This window comes from Crinia signifera, chromosome 3, assembly GCF_055691185.1.
Source record: "Crinia signifera chromosome 3, ASM5569118v1, whole genome shotgun sequence".
In the NCBI taxonomy this organism is placed as follows: Eukaryota; Metazoa; Chordata; class Amphibia; order Anura; family Myobatrachidae; genus Crinia; species Crinia signifera.
This window is the reverse complement of record NC_139219.1, coordinates 171,399,149-171,412,704: the sequence shown is the minus strand read 5'-3', so window position 1 is coordinate 171,412,704 and position 13,556 is coordinate 171,399,149. Positions and strand designations below refer to the sequence as shown.

At 44.3% G+C, this 13,556-nt stretch overlaps 1 protein-coding gene across 1 annotated transcript in view; it reads left to right on the top strand.

Moving 5' to 3' along the window:
* Nucleotides 1–13,556, top strand: part of QRSL1 (glutaminyl-tRNA amidotransferase subunit QRSL1) — a 65,505-nt gene that overhangs the window by 14,121 nt on the left and 37,828 nt on the right. Inside the window, exons 3-5 of the mRNA XM_083176949.1 lie at nt 5,005–5,103; nt 5,266–5,362; nt 8,675–8,851. Of these exons, the coding sequence (XP_083033075.1) occupies nt 5,005–5,103; nt 5,266–5,362; nt 8,675–8,851 (373 nt within the window). The remainder of the gene's footprint in view (nt 1–5,004; nt 5,104–5,265; nt 5,363–8,674; nt 8,852–13,556) is intronic.

Below are 13,556 nucleotides of genomic sequence, written 5' to 3'. Positions count from 1 at the left end.
GTAAGGGGCCCTTAAGACTTTGCTAGTGATCAGGGGTGGATTGGGATGGAAAACCAGCCCGGGAAATTGATGGATGCAGCCCTAATAGGGGCGGGGGTCAGTTGAGGGGGTGGGGTCAGATTCTGAGTTGAACGCAGTTGCAGCCTTCCTTACACTTTCACCAGCCCTATGCTAGGTGCAGATCATTCGAGTATGGCCTCCAATGTGAGTGATTCAATGTTTCTGTAACATGCCTATACTGCGTTACCTCTGCATCTGGTTAGCCAACACCCTGTAACCTCATTGGGAAGCCCAAAATCTCCTAATCCGTACTGTAACTCTACAAAGAGAATCAGGAGGTATATGCACAAAACACTTAGTCCCTCTTAGTCTTAGTTAGGCCCCAACAGGAAAAAACACACATTGGACCATTTTTTGGTTGGGAGGGGGCCCAAGATAAAATCTTAGTTTGGCACCCCTAGCATCTTGGCACCTTTGACCGGTTGCTTGTGTCTGTATTGAAAGTTAAGGAGTAGTGAGTTGCTCCCTGTACACATTATGCCAGGTAGCTCCACTTGTACACATTACGTCTGATAGAGCCACTTATACATATTATGCCAGGAAAAGCCCCTTGTAAATATTAAACCTGGTCAATCCCATAACATACACTAAGGCAGGTAGAGTCACTTATGCACATTATGCCAGGTACAGCTCATAACACACATTATACCAGATAGTGTCGCATATACACATTATACCAGGTAGAGTTGTTTTTGCACATTATGCCAGGTTGAGTCACTTATACACAGGGTGTGGTATAGAGTACCGACAGTCATTACCCTGACGTCGGGATCCCGACTGCCCGGACTCAGACAGCATGGTGAGCGCAACAAACCCCCTTGCGGGCTCGCCACGCTGTGGGCACTGTGGCTCGCCACCTATTCTATTCTCCCTCTATGGGGGTCGTGGACCCCCACGAGGGAGAATAGCCGGTGGCCGTCGGGCAACCGTCTGTCGGCGTTTTGACAGTCGGGATAACCAACGTCGGGTAAATGACTGTCGGGATCGCGTCCGGCACCCTATGAACATTATACTAGGAAGCGTTGCATATACACATTATGCCAGCTAGAGCCACTTATACACATTATGCTAGGTAGACCCGCTTATACATACTACTCCAGGTAGAGACCATTTGCAAGCAGCAAGGTGAGCCCACATTGCACACTGCACACATTGCAGACCAGGGCTGTGAATGAGGTCCCACCACGGAGCCTCCGCAGCCAGGGAGAACGGTCTCCTCCACACTATGGGAACCCAGGGGCAGCACTATAAGCTGCCTGCCAGAAACCCCTGCAGCCAGCAATTAGGAGGCGCGGCTCTTCACACTGCCAGCTGTGCTGCCTGTCAGACATCCAAAGCAGTAGCGGACAGTAACATTGAACACAACAGCAGGGTGTAGCAGAGCAGGGAGAGCACTGCTCCAGCCCGGCATCTCCCTGCTGTGCATTCCATGTTGGGGGCATCTCTCATGTTTGGACAAACTACCCCCTTGCTGACACATGCAAACAGATACGGACATACTGACACACAAATGCCAACACAAAATGCGCACACACACACACACACACACAGGCTTAAATACAAACAGACCACTTCCAATCATCACACATAAATTGCCAGCAAATATTAACCCCCTCTCCCATCCAGCAATATGAAGCCGCTGCCAGCAGCCCCTCTCTGTCCCCCCTGCAGCGACCAGCATCCTATGACCCCTGAAAGTGGCTTCATTCTCTGTAAAGCTCTCAGCAACCCCCCTCCCATCTGCAGTGTCTCTCTTCTCCCTGCGCGCAGGCGGTGTTGTCCGCCATGCCCCTCACAGGGCTCCTTCTCCCTGCAGCACCTGCCAATTCCCCTCCCCCCCCCCCCCCTCCATCCCACAGCGGCTTCACAGCGAATGGGGACAGGCGCAAGCAGAGTTACTACTGTGTCTGCATTACGGTACTTACCCTACTTGACGGCCGCCGATCCGCTCACCCCCTCAGCCGCCACCCTGGGAGGTGTCTTTCCATTCTGGCTGGCGGGCAGCTGTAGTGCTGCTCACGCCTAGCAGCACCAAGCTTCCTGTGTCTACGAGCGGCTGCGGAACAGCAGCCCTGCCTGTCAGCCAGCCGTAGGACCAGCTCGCCAAGGGGTCTATGGGACCGGTCCAATGGAAAATTTCCCGGTGGACCAATCCGCCCCTGCTAGTGATACATTGTCACTAGCCAAGTCTACTCCGTTCCTAACTACCATGTTACTGGTGTTTGAAAGTTGACAATTAGGAGCTTATTGGTTGGTAGTTTTTTCTCTTTCTACTTTATTACTCTCCAAAGGGGATCCGGTCATTGGGTCACCAGCATGATGGTCGACAAGCATTAGGTCAACATGCATATAGGTCGACATGGGTTAGGTTGACAGGGTCATTAGGTCGATGTGGGATTTTTTACTGTTTTTTGAGCCAACATGTGCCGACAGGCAGTATTTCATGCCCTACCATCCACTAGGGCATGGTAGGAGAAACAAATGCCCGAAGCATGGCGAGCGGACGTGGTGCTATGTTTTGGTGTTTATGTTGACTGTGTTGACATTCCAGTAAAAAAAAATGTAGACTTTTTCAATGTTGACCTTACCCATGTCGACCTAATGACCCTATCGAGCTAATGCTTGTCAACCATAATGTTGGTGACCTAATGACCCATAACCCTCCAAAGCTTGGTATATCTAGCACTAAGGGCCTTATTCTTGTCACTCTTTCTGACAAAATCCTTCTTAGATGGACAAAACCATGTGCACTGCAGGGGGGCAGATGTAAAATGTGCAGAGATAATTAGATTTGGGTGAGTTATTTTGTTTCTGTGCAGGGTAAATACTGGCTGCTTTATTTTTACACTGCAATATAGATCTCACTTTGAAGTAAAACCCCACCCAAATCTAATTCTCTCTCTGCACATGTTACATCTGCCCCACCTGCAGTGCACATGGTTTTGTCCATCTAAGAAGGAATTTGTCAGAAAGAGTGAACCAAAATAACCCCTAATACCCCTTTTACACCAAAATCCCTGGTTGGACCCTGGTCTTTGAACACGAGAGTTTCCAGAATTGGACCCAGCTTCATACCCCATTTACCCCTTTTACACCAAAATCCCTGGTCGGACCCTGGTCTTTGAACATGGGAGTTTCCAGGGTTCGACCCAGCTTCATACCCACACAGCACTGTGACCCAGGTCAGCACTGCTTTTCCCTATGGATGACATTAAAAATGTCCATTTTAGGATAAACTGCCATCCAACTTTCCCTTAATGATTTAAAATAAAAATTAAAAGACATGACAAGTTAGCATTGAAAAATGTTGTTTTTTATTTAGTAAAATATTTTTCAAAAAGTTTTATTCACTGCTCAAGCACACATAGCGGTATAAAAGTGAAGCATCACCCATGTGCTCTCCCCAGCCCCTTCCACTGCAGCAGCAGACCGAATCTCCCATGTGTTCCCCCCCCCCCCCCAAAAAAAAAAATATAATAATAATAATAATATAAATTATACTGCATCCAATTATCCAATTATGATTTCGGTGTGCACTGCCCGTATCCTTCCTGGCTGCTGTCTTTTGCCACTGCAGCGCACTGTGGAAAGGCGTCCAGCACTTCTGGTATCCTTTCAGCACTACCCAGATGTCCCAACCTGGGTTGGTACCATTTACACCGCCCACGACCCAGGTCCAACCAGTGTTCAACCCTGGTCAGGACCTGGGTAGGAGACCAGTGTTACTGGACCTGGGTTGACCCCTTTTACACCAACGCTGACCTGGGTCCGACCTGGGTTATTTCTTGGTGTAAAAGGGGTATTACACAGCACTGTGAACCGGGTCGGACCCAGGTCTACGCTGTTTACACTGAACCTGGGTCAGCCCTGCTTTTCCCTGTGGATGACATTAAAAATGTCCGTTTTAGGACTGATAAACTGCCAGCCAACCATCCCTCAATGATTTAAAATAAAAATTAAAAGACATGACTAGTTAGCATTAAAAAATGTTGATTTGTTTATTTTGCAGCAGCAGACCGAATCTCCCATGTGCTTCCCCCAGCCCCCCCCCCTCCCCACCCAAAAAAATATATTATAAATGATACTGCATCCAATTATCCAACTATGATTTCTGTGTGCACTGCCGTGTATCCTCCCTGGCTGCTGTCTTTTGCCACTGCAGCGCACTGTGGAAAGGCATCCAGCACTTCTGGTATCCTTTCAGCGCTACCCCGTTGGGACCATTTACACCTCTAACGACCCAGGTCCAACCAGTGTTCAGACCTCGTCAGGACCTGGGTAGGAGACCAGTGTTACTGGACCTGGGTTGGCCCCTTGGTACTTGTTTCCTAGCACGGCGCCCCCGATTTTGATCGAAGTGTATCTTATCGCATTGCATGCAATATAGCGGCATGTGATTCAATTTTAATTGTACAAGCACCGTGATGGGTGCTTACAATGTTAAATTCACCCCCTTTGTCAACACCACCCCCCTATCAATGCCAACCCGAAGCGTGGCGAGCGCAGCGGTACGCGTCCACCGACCTTTTCAACCACCCCCCTATCCACGTCGGCGTGGAGTTGATTTTAGATAGTGTGGCGAGCCACAGAGCCGAAGCATGGCGAGCAGACACGGATTACTTTACATGTATTCCGCATGTGCTCGCCACGCTTCAGGCTTGTATTTCGTGTCCCCACGCGGGGCTCCCTACGCTTCGGGCTCGGTGGCTCACTGCGCTCGCCACACTATCTAAAATCGATTCCACACCGATGTGGATAGTGGGGGTATGAAAAAGTCTTCTAAAAGTTTGCAAATTCATGACGTATGAATATAAAACTTGCCAACTTGAGATTGCATAGAATGTTCAAGGCTTACATGAAAATACTATATTCTATACTATGCTAATGTAATTGCATTTACTAGCATTAGTAGATGTGGGTTTAAGTATGTGTTCTCATTTACAGGTAAACCCCTTGGGGCACTAGATGGGATTCCTATCGCGGTTAAAGATAACTTTAGTACTGCCAGCATAGAGACCACATGTGCATCAAGAATGCTGAAAGGTAGATATCCAGTATTACATTATTTCAGAAAAGGTTTTCATCTTTCATGCATGAGTAATTATACAAGTTAGGAATATGTTTTAATCTTAATAATTGTCAGTTATTTGTATATATTTAATTAACAATATTCTTTGTCTTTTTTGTACTCTTTATTTTGACAAGGTTATATTCCCCCCTATAATGCTACAGTTGTGCAGAAGCTTTATGACCAAGGAGCTGTACTTATGGGGAAAACGAATCTTGATGAATTTGCTATGGGGTATGTAGCGTACACTACTTTTTTCTAACACCATAAAGCATTTTTACTATAATTGTGAAAAAATGCTTTAATCTTATTTCACTTGCTTTATTTCTGCTATGCAGTACAGTATAAATTGATCTGGAAGCATCAGATTATTCATCCTTATTGAAAACAGTCTGAACTTTGTATGTAGATGGAAAAATACAGAGACTATGACCACATCTACACAGCCTCGGTCTCTGTAGCTTAGTCACTGCAGTGTCCTCAGACTACAGATAGATGTCACTAGAGATCCCAGCTGTGCACTGTTGTTTCAAAAAGAACAAAATTCAGTTTAATAATAAGGCTGTCACTTGACACCGCTCACCTGTTATTCCAGGGATGAATCCATTACCTCGAGCGCAGAGAGTTTGGTATCCTAAACTGAATCCCCCCTCCAGAGCCTAAACTGAATCCCCCCTCCAGAGCCCCACAGATTTCCCTGCCCACCACCCAGATTGTGTGCCTTGAGGAACAGGTGGAGGAGGGGGACTGACATGGGGGAAGGCTGGCAGCAATGAGACGTTAGGAACACATTGACAGGTGGATGGAGTTATGTGGCCCTTCTTTCCCTACTGAGTCAGAACTAGCCCTGGAATCACCCTCTAAGCCATAGGTGTCAAACTCAAGGCCCGCGGGCCGAATCCGGCCCGCCAGACCAACTCTACTGGCCCGCGCCGCCAGACCAAGTCTATTGGCCTGCGCTGCGCTGCCAGTCTATAAAGACGGCTGCCTCCTGAGAACGCTGTGGTGCTGAGCGTTCCCAGGAGTCCATTGCGCTGCCCGGCGACGTGCGCGTCATGCCGTCATGCCCGCGCAGTATGCTTTGCCTCTGGCAAAGGAGCGTGGGGTGCGGCTGCGGTGACGGCTGTCCTGTCCTGCCCTGCCCTGCCCTGGCGCGCGACGGAGGGGGGATCTTTTTGCCTGCTGCCACATCATTGCAGTAAGTGGCTCTCCCTCAAAAAAAAAAAATATATAATAAAAATGCACGAATGCTGGCTATGGTGTGACTCACCTGCTGCACGCTGCAGCACAGAGTCTTGTCACATGGTGGCTTGGTGGGCTGCTGGTGGCATATTGAAATAAGTATATTTAATGTACTTATTTAATAAATAAGTATTTGAAATATGCTTATTTCAATATGCCACCAGCAATACAGCCCACCAAGCCACCATGTGACAAGACTCTGTGCTGCAGCTTGCAGTAGGTGTGTTATATATTAATAAATATATGAATGATGCTGGCTATGCAGTGACACACCTGCTGTAAGCTGCAGCACAGAGTCTTGTCACATGGTGGCTTGGTGGGCTGCTGGTGGCATATTGAAATAAGTATATTTAATGTACTTATTTAATAAATAAGTATTTGAAATATGCTTATTTCAATATGCCACCAGCAATACAGCCCACCAAGCCACCATGTGACAAGACTCTGTGCTGCAGCTTGCAGTAGGTGTGTTATATATTAATAAATATATGAATGATGCTGGCTATGCAGTGACACACCTGCTGTAAGCTGCAGCACATAGTCGCATAGACGCATAGTCCTATACAACCGGCCCTTTGAGGGTGACCAAACTGCTGATGCGGCCCCCGATGAATTTGAGTTTGACACCCCTGCTCTAAGCAATCTGACTAGATCACTTAGAAATTAAGCACGGATCCCTCAGTGTGTATACCCCCCCAGTAATGGCAGTGTGCAGTCCCGCACGTAGCAATTGCTTGACTAGATTTTGACTGCATGCAGTCAAAATCTAGTCAGATCGCCAGTGTTCTCACCAGAGAATGCTGGTCCGCACAAATCCAACAGCACCTATCATGGTAAATCACATGTGTGCCAGCAATCTGTGCTTAACGTGGGGCTCCCGCCTCCCCTCTGTGTACGGGGCTTAAGGTATATAGGTATAGTTCCAACCCCTGTTACAACCTTCTTTCTAATTTACATAGTGTAATTGATTTATATTATGTATTATTACAGCAATACTATATCTGTGTAATGTATTTGCAATAAAGCGTACTCCTCTTTTAGCCATATTCAAATAATATATGTAAAAACAATCACGTGTCAAAGCTTGTAGACTCTAACAGCAAACGTGTCTCACGTGGATTGAGAAAGTAGCATGTGCTGTGTTCATTTATGAATGGATAATAATTTAGCCAGGTACACTGTGACCACAGTCATCCTTCACTGTTCAGAGATATGGGTATTTGATGGCCAGCTACACATATCAAATCCCCCTGTTTCTCAGAACTAGAGAACAGCAAACTGAACTGGCTTATCTTATTCCAAGTGAAAGAAGACTTGTCAATAGTTTATAAGGAAAAATACTGCCGGGAGAGATAACACATACCTTGACTGTGCATGACACAGTATTTCTGGTCTGCGCACAGTGATCCACAGCTGCCAAACCATGACTCTACGACTAATACTTATCCGTATTCAGCAGCCATTTCTACTTTACTAGGCTTGCAGAGCTAAAAAACAAACAAACACTAGATTAGTATATTCATTTGCATGTTTTTACGTAGTGATTCTCTTGAAAAAAAGACCTGTGACTCTCCAGCTGTTGTCATGCCACCAGTAAGCCCAGTTCTGTTCCCCCTGGAAAACAAGATGTCCGCTTTTATGCACACTAATTTTAAATTAATTACACAATATTGATTGAAATTACATCTTTTCAAATACTCTGTTTTTAGCTGTTATGGTGAGCTTTTGTTAAGGCCCATACACACTGGGCGACTTTGAGCTCTTTTATTCATCGGAGCTGCTTTCTGCTCCAAAAGCCACCCAGTGTGTATGGGGCAGTGCTGCTGTGCACTCCCACATCATTGCTGGCCCAGCCGCTCATCGGCTGGTACTACCAGCGGCAGAGTGGACGGCTTTCCATAGCTTCCTGCTTTGGAAAGTCGTCCACCCTGGGGAAAATAGACAAAACGGGTGAAAAACGCTCCATGTTTATGGACCTTTACACTCCTCTCCATTTGTAATTACACATTAAGGCTTATTTAATGACTCTATATAATGATGCAGGAGTAACCTTCATTGCTTGTGAGTGTAATACCGCATTGTTAAGAAAGGGCTTTTGTCTCATGTAGTCACGTAACAATATACACTTGCGTTTGAGCATTATTCCAGTAAGCTACACCGTTCCGTTTAGATTTAATTTCAACTGAAATTTCTTTTTCATCAAGGCTAATGATATTATTGTTAGCAGTATTCAGAAAGCAGAAATATGACTCTTTATTTACAACTCTACATCTTCTTAAGTTACCTGTGTTTTGTAACACTTAGATCTGGGAGTACTGACAGTATATTTGGGCCTGTGAAAAATCCATGGAGCTATTCAAAACAATACAGAGGGAAGAGAAGAGACCAGTGTCCTGTTACTGACGGGGATTCTGATTGGGTGATTACTGGAGGAAGTTCAGGAGGCAGCGCTGCTGCTGTGTCTGCTGGAACATGCTTTGTGTGAGTAATTGATGGGGATAACAGCACTGTTTGCATGGTCTGATATAACTTACAGTATATACTTATTTTGAAGCACCCCCTTAACACTAGTACTGTAGTTGCTTTCACATACCTTCCATTCTATGACACCTGTTACACTTCACTGCTATATTTTGTTTATGTGATTTCCCCCTGGGTTTTTTAGGCTGGGGCTCTGTGCCCCAGATGTGAACCCCAGAGCATTAGGGACCTGCTCGACAAAGGTGACCTCAACGTTGGTGGGCGGGTTCATATTTTGGCTAAATATATGTGAACAATCATAATTGGATTAAAGAAAAGGTAATCTAATATATATAATATGTCAGTAATAACTGTACAGTGCACCTGAGGGAGTTAAGTGAATAAGATTATCAGTGTTGCTGAAGCATGGAGGGGTGACTCATTTGCAGGACCGAGATGAAGGGAAAATGGGAGTTTTATTGAAAATAGGATGTTGCCCATAACAACCAATCAGATCATTTGTATTATCGTCTAGAAGGAACTAAATAATAAGTAGAATCTGGTTGCTCTGTGTAACATCCTATCTTCAATAGCACTCCCATCTCAGTAACTGTGCCCAGAAGTTAGTGTAGTTATAGTGTGAGCTCCTGAGCGAAGAATGAACACTGCAGCGCTGGGCAAGGATGGAGTTTAGGGGCTGATTCTGGTTCACACTGAATCAAATTTGGCCCCTTCCCCAATGCTCTGGGATTGCGTCTGCACGTTCATGGGCGCTCCCATGGAATTGCAGGCAGGATGAGGTGTGCCGGAGGCGGGTGGCTTATGTCACATGACATCGGCCTGCCCGCAAATATAAATCAGTCTCCACTTACTTATATTTGCGAAGGCAGGAGAAATCATTCGATGGTCGATGACCATCGAATGATTTCTCCTGCTGCGGGCCACAAGCGAGGGGATGTTTCTTCATGACACATCCCCTCGCATGGATGCGAGGGGAAACGGCAGTGGGGGATGGGGGCATGCATTCGCTGGGGCAGCGTCACAAGGACTCATCACGCTGCTGGCTTCACAGCTTACCGAGGCATCTAGAATCACCCCCTTACTGTGATGCGGATGGAGCTGAGAGAGGCTGTCCGAGACAGAAGGGACGGAGTAGGGTTAGTTATTGGGTATTAGGACCATTGTAGGAAAAGGTAGGGTAGTGGTGGGAAAAGGTGGCGGAATATAGGATTATGGACCTTGTTAGGAGACGCACGAAAGCCTGATGCTTTATGTATATTTCCAAAGGTGGGGCATCTGACATTATAGTGTCAAATATCTAAGTATTATTTAGGGCAGCACCAGGCTTCCCTGTGCATGTGCCCAGTTCAGTGAATTAGTTTTGCACTATTTTACGTTTGCCAGTTCTTCACAATAACGCCCTTCTGTAGAATAGCAAGACATGGGGACTTCACCTAGTTGTTGTTTTTTTGGAGATGGTCTTAATAATATAATTTAATAATTGCATATGTGTGTTATGTAAAAAAATTAAATAAATGGGTGTACATCCTGTTTTTAATTACCAGGAAACAAGAATTTAAATGCAACCACAACCTAATAATCTCCATCATAATCCACCTAGATGTAATGCTGTTTAGCCCTGTGGGTAGTTCTAACCAATGCCCTCCAACTGCTCCAACTAGCTATTTACTTCTAAATAGGTTGGCATCTTGATGATTATGCCTGATGCCACAGCACCTCTCTACTTGATCAGGGCATTTGTCTGCAAGTTTTATTCTCTACTTAGGCATGGCAAATATGTGTTACTACAGTATTACATTGTTATTAGGACACACATTGAGGTTTTATCTTGTGACACTGCTTCCCCCTCCTTCCTTTGTCTAGCCTTCTCCTCAAAGTCACGTAAACTAGTTTGCTATAAAAATGTCCATAGTTATTTTGATAATCAATATTTTCTTAAAGAATTAAACTTAAAAAAAAAAAAGTGTTTTGTGGGTAATGTATAAGTGCCTTGCAGGCAGTATTTGGATTGTGTAATGGTGTCTTGCCCGCAAGTTCTGGTTTGTGTAAATTTTCCTTGCAGGCAACGCCTGGTTTGTGTAAAGGTGCATGCAATGTCTGCTTTTATGTTTTGTTAGCAAAGGATTTTGTTGCAGTTTTTTTATTTTACAATGGCCAGATATTGAAGTAGTGAGGTTTAGCTAGTTTGAGGGAGACACCCCGTGGTTTTACTTGGTGTTATGGTGGGATGTGTTGAATCTGAAATCTAAATTGCAGTGTAAGAATAAAGCAGCCAGTATTTACCCTGTACAGAAACAAAATAACTCACCCAAATCTAACTCTCTCTGCACAGGTTACATCAGCCCCACCTGCAGTGCAGCATTGTGTTGTCCAACTGCTAAAATTGCACCCTTACTAACAGGTCTGAATCAGGCCCAGAGGTTCATGGGCGTTCCTGTGAAAACACTGGGCGTACCCATGGAAATCGCCCGATGCCGGGGGTGGGCAGCTGACCTCACTGGATGTCAGCTGCCTGCCCACTTCCTGCTGAATGTCCACGCAGATCTAAGGTTACCTGAGTGTAACCTTAGATGTGTGTGGGCCTTCCAAATCATTTGATGGTCAGCAACTATCGAATGATGTGGGTGTTCCCCCCTAAGCCTGCAAATGGATGTTTATGTTAAACATCCATTTGCATCCATGCCAGGGGGGTGTGCGTATTGGCATTTGCAGGGCGACGTCTGGTGGACTCGCAAGGCTGCGCATTCGCAGCCCTGTGAATCAACCAGAATGACCCCCAATATACAAGTCTCCTATCAAGTTAATTGGCACAGTCCCTTCATGTGTACTAGTCTCAATGCGATGTGATTAACCACATAAAAAAAAAAAAAGACATTAGCAGAGCTGAACAGGACATGGCTACTCTCTCTAACCATGCATCTCTCTTTCCCTGTGTGTTTTTAAATTGGGGGAGTGCAGGAGGGGATAGCCAGCGCTTACTCCCAGCTGCTTTGCCGTGCCTGGGAATCCGCATAAACCATTACACATTGAAGCCTGCCCTCAGATGCTGATTACTCCGTTCCTACTTTCATCTAATGCTGCTTTCAGAAATTTTGAAACGGTATTTAAAACGGTATATTACCATTGTAAATCCCTTTCGCACTGCACATAAATACCGGGTCTCAAACAGGTTTGCAGTGTGAAAGCAGGACAGACAGTAGCTATAAGACAGCGTAGTGCAAAAGTAATGAGCCACAATGAGTGCAATGCATATGAATGAGCCGCTCCTTACATATGCACATATGTAATGTGCGGCTCATTGCATATGCACTGCACTCATTACATATGCAAATATGTAATGAGTGCACATATGTAATGAGCGGCTCATTACATATGCACTAGGCTCTCATAGCTACTTGCTGAGTCCTATATACCGGTTCAGAGCCATTCACACTTCATAAAAAAATGGCTCTGAAATGTGTAGGACTCTGCTTTTTACCCATTTGCAAATACCGGTTATTTGTAACTGGTAAATGCAGACTGGTGCTTTCACACTGCAGCTCTAACCATTTTAAAAGGCTAAAAAATCGTCAATATACCAGTTAAGAGCTGCGGTGTAAAGGGGTATAAGCTGTATTGTGCATTGAATTGTTGTGCTCTTTGTTACCGGTACTCAAATTTTGTTATTAATTTACTGTAATATTAAGCTCTGCCTACCTGTACTGTTCTATTGTATGAAATGTGTACAGTGCTGTGAAAACATGTGGAGCCCTACTGTATAAATAAAATGTAGTAATAATACTGTATATACTGTACACTGATATGTCTGATTTACATAAGTACTTATTTGTGCTGCCAACCAACTCAGCAAATCTACTAGAGAATTCCTTTTAAGAAAACTATCTATGTAGAATGTTTATTCTGTAAGCGGCACACGTTTTGCATTCGGCTTTGTACATGTAAATCTAAGAGGAAAGGCACGTGAACATAAATTTTCAAGAGACGTGTTTGTTTTTTTAACCTGTGAAGATTTTTTTATTTTTTTGCGTATGTTTACATAACGATTATATACTGCTTAATAACATAAGTACACTGGATTGTCCACTTTAAGCTACAGCAAATGGAGTGGCAGGAATCTGTTGTTCTTTCTAGGGAAATAGGATAACAAGTGTTGGGATAGACGACAGCAAACTCACGTCACGGAGCGCAGCCATTAATAGGTTTCTCTTTATGGCTTATTCTACAGCCAGACAAATGACGTGTCAAGGGAAACTAAACAAAATAAAATGTATTGTTAAGTGACAAATTCTGTACATTCTAAAAAAATATATATATATATATATATATATATATATATATATATATATATATATATATATATATATATATATATATATATATATGTGTATGATTGTTTCATGTTAAATCTGTAACTACATGTTAAACACCCCTACATTTGTCTCTGACACATCGGAACTGTAAAGGGTTTAACCCTTTGAGTGCCAACATCTGAGAGATGTGCAAAATATCAGCTAAAAATGCTAGCGTCACTCACATTTGTTACATAAATTCAAATAAATAATGTTATGTAAAAATGATTATATTTCCTATAAAAAGTAAACATTACAGGTCATTATGATGATTACAAATATTTGCTTGGCAATTTTCCACACCAATTTTGACAAATTCACTTGGCACTAAAAGAGTTAAGAAACCACCCCAGGTT